Consider the following 3,231-nt stretch of genomic DNA (forward strand, 5'->3'; position numbering starts at 1 on the left):
TGTGCCACCTGGGAAGCCCCACTAGACTATGATTAGGAAATAAAAATTCATTTTTAATCAATTTTGTTAGACAAATTGTTAAGAGAAATCTGGCTTAAAGAATGTGGAATTCATTCCAAGGAGGATGTGTGGGATTGAGTACACATACGCATGCATGCCTGCTTAGTAGCTCCGTTGTGTCCAGTTCTCTGTGAACCCATGAACTGTAGCCTGCCAGGCTCCTCTGTCCACAGTATTTTCCAGGCAAGAATACTGGAGTGGGTAGCCATTCCCTTCTCCATAGGCTCTTCCCAGCCCAGCGATTGAATATGTGTCTCCTGCATTGCAGGCGGATTCTTTACCATCTAAACCATTAGGGAAGCCCTGAGTAAACATATATTGTATGAGTAATTACATATGCATATATATAATATCACATACAAAATTATGTATATATTTTGTTGAAATCAGTAACTATTTCTCTATAATGTAACACAATACCAATTATACCAATGTCATGTCAGAATGAAATATTTGATCAGAATTATATTAAAGAAAGATATCTTCTGAATGAATAAGAACATATAGCTTTTTGGAAAGCTGGACTTCAGTGAAAAGTCACATGTCGCTTTCTCAGTTTCTTCATAGATATTTTCATCTCCTTATTTCTCAGTGTGTAGATAAGAGGGTTCAAGAGTGGAGTAAAAATGGTATAAAACACAGAAAGGAGCTTGTCCACAGAGAACCTATTAAAAGGCCACACGTAAATGAAAATGCAGGGCCCAAAGAAGAGTGTGACTACCATGATATGTGTTGAGCAAGTTGAGAGTGCTTTGGATACCCCACCAGCTGCACGCTGTCGGACAGTGATGAGAACAACAGTGTAGGAGATCAGGAGGAGAAGAAAACAGCTCATGGAAAGCAACCCACTGTCTGAGATCATAAGTATACCCAAGACATAGGTGTCCAGGCAGGCAAGCTTGATCACAAGAGGAAGGTCACAGAAAAAGCTGTCCACCTCGTTGGGGCCACAGTAAGGTAAATTTACAGTAAAGGCTACCTGACTGATGGAGTGCACAAATCCAATGACCCATGAAACCAACACCAGCCCCACGCAAGTCCGCCGGCTCATCACTGTCAGGTAATGCAAAGGCTTGCATATGGCCACATACCTGTCATAGGCCATGGTAACAAGAAGCACCATCTCAGCCCCTCCAACAAAGTGCAAGAAGAAGATTTGAGCCATACATCCTCTGAAGGAGATGAGCTTTTGATCACTAAGGAAGTCTCTGATCATCTTGGGAGTGGCAAATGAGGCCAGCCATATGTCCAGGAAAGAGAGATTCCCCAGCAGGAAGTACATAGGGGAGGAGTGTAGATGGGGGTCAGATATTACAGTGACCGCAATGATAAGGTTGCCCAGAACAGTGACCACATAGATCTCAGAGAAGAATACAAAGAAAAATTTTTGAAGATGCTGTGAAGTGCAGAGTCCATGCAACACAAATTCTGATACTGAGGAATAATTCTGCAGGTCCATTATCACTGGTCTCAGATTTTGTTCTGAATCTACACAAAGAAAAAAGATAGAAGTGAAAGTGCCTATCATTTCCCAGGCACATGAAAGTGATCGATTAAGTGTGATCTAAATATAGTTTTCAAGTTGTAAGAGAGAACATAAAATACGCTATATAGAAGATTTAAACCAATTGCCTACCAACATATTTATTCACTTTTTCAGACTTCAGTGTTTCCTTAGGGGCAGTTAGACATTCTGGGAGACTCCAGCATAGATGAGAGTTGTGGGAATATTTTTTTCTCCATTATCTAGCCTTTGGCCATGAGCAAATATAGAATCAATCATGTATAGAAGGTGAACCAAAAATCTTTGTAGGATTGAGAATATAAAGATTTTCTTAATAGTATTATAGTCTGTCCACCTGTCACTATTTTTAACTATTTTTAAGTAACAGACCTAAAAATTGGAATTAAAACTTAATTTAAAATAATGTCATCAATGACAATTGAATGTACATTGTCAAGTCTCCCCTTCTCTCCTCTGTTTTCCATTTACCTGTGCTGTGCTTAGTCGTTCAGTCATGTCAGACTGTTTGTGACTCTATGGCCTGCAGCCCGCCAAGCTCTTCTGTCCATGGGGATTCTCCAGGCAAGAATACTAGCGCAGGTTGCCACGCCCTCCTCCAGGGGATCTTTCCAAACCAGGTCTCCCTCATTGCAGATGGATTCTTTACCCACTGAGCTACAAGGTAAGCCCCTTGCATTTACCTACACAAACTCAAAACAATATCTGGCAAAGACATTTGTTGGGTGGCCATATCTATATACCTAAGCACCAGCCAACGTCTCTCACCAGAAGCCAAGAGATGAAGTAAATATCATCCCTTCGAGGCAAATTAAAAGGAAAAATATTCTTCCAAGCTAAAAAGCATGATTTGGTTAAAAACATATTTGAGATGATATATAAATATAGGAAACCTGCCAGATTGTGAACCATTGTATATTCTGTTTAGTAAATTGGGGGGTGGTGACATTATTGTGCTCTATATGAGTTATAGAATGGCATTTATCATATTTTCTGTTACTGCCTTTGAGCAAAATTTGATCTAAATAGTAGCCCAATTATATACAATTTTAATGTAAAGCATGAATTTGTACCATCAGGGAGAATAGCCTCAGTTGAGGCCACAGGACTCTTTCCTAAACTTGGAGAAAACATAATAATCAAATCTACAAATGACAGAAATCTGGTGGAGTTCACTTATAAAATATTTCAAAAGGCTATAAAAATGGGCTGTAGTCAGCAAATTCTATATATGGAAGAGAGAGATAAAAGAGTATAGACTGATACTTACCATGTTAATACGGATATAGACTATTATTCATGCACTTCTTTATAATTGTGTTTTTTTATGCTTTATAATTATAATGAGAATATATTTTCTCTTTTATCATTTAGAAAACTGTTTTTGTCAAAAAATGAAAAAAGCTCTTATAGTATAAGTTGTTATAATGCTTGTGATTAACTGAATGATAAAGAAGATCTGGCTCAGAAAAATTATGTCTTATTTTCCAATTAATATTCAACTCAAGATATGGCTTCCCAAAGAACAATAGAGTTAGTATCTCTTCGGGTTAAGCCTATTTGGATTTTTTTGGGGGCCTGATTTATTAACTCCAATTGATCATCTATAAAATACACCCATTTTAAGTACAAAAACTCTATGATATTCA

General features: G+C 37.9%; 1 protein-coding gene across 1 annotated transcript; it reads right to left on the reverse strand.

Annotated features, from left to right (window-relative positions):
- Positions 1–586: 586 nt before the first annotated feature.
- On the reverse strand, positions 587–1,519 carry LOC148776581 (olfactory receptor 4K14-like). The gene has a single exon (XM_088840333.1). The coding sequence runs from the start codon at positions 1,517–1,519 to the stop codon at positions 587–589; it is 933 nt and encodes a 310-aa protein (XP_088696459.1).
- Positions 1,520–3,231: the final 1,712 nt, after the last annotated feature.

The sequence above is a fragment of the Moschus berezovskii genome, chromosome 9, assembly GCF_049115385.1.
Source record: "Moschus berezovskii isolate FMDL1 chromosome 9, NW_MosBer_1.0, whole genome shotgun sequence".
Taxonomy (NCBI): domain Eukaryota; kingdom Metazoa; phylum Chordata; class Mammalia; order Artiodactyla; family Moschidae; genus Moschus; species Moschus berezovskii.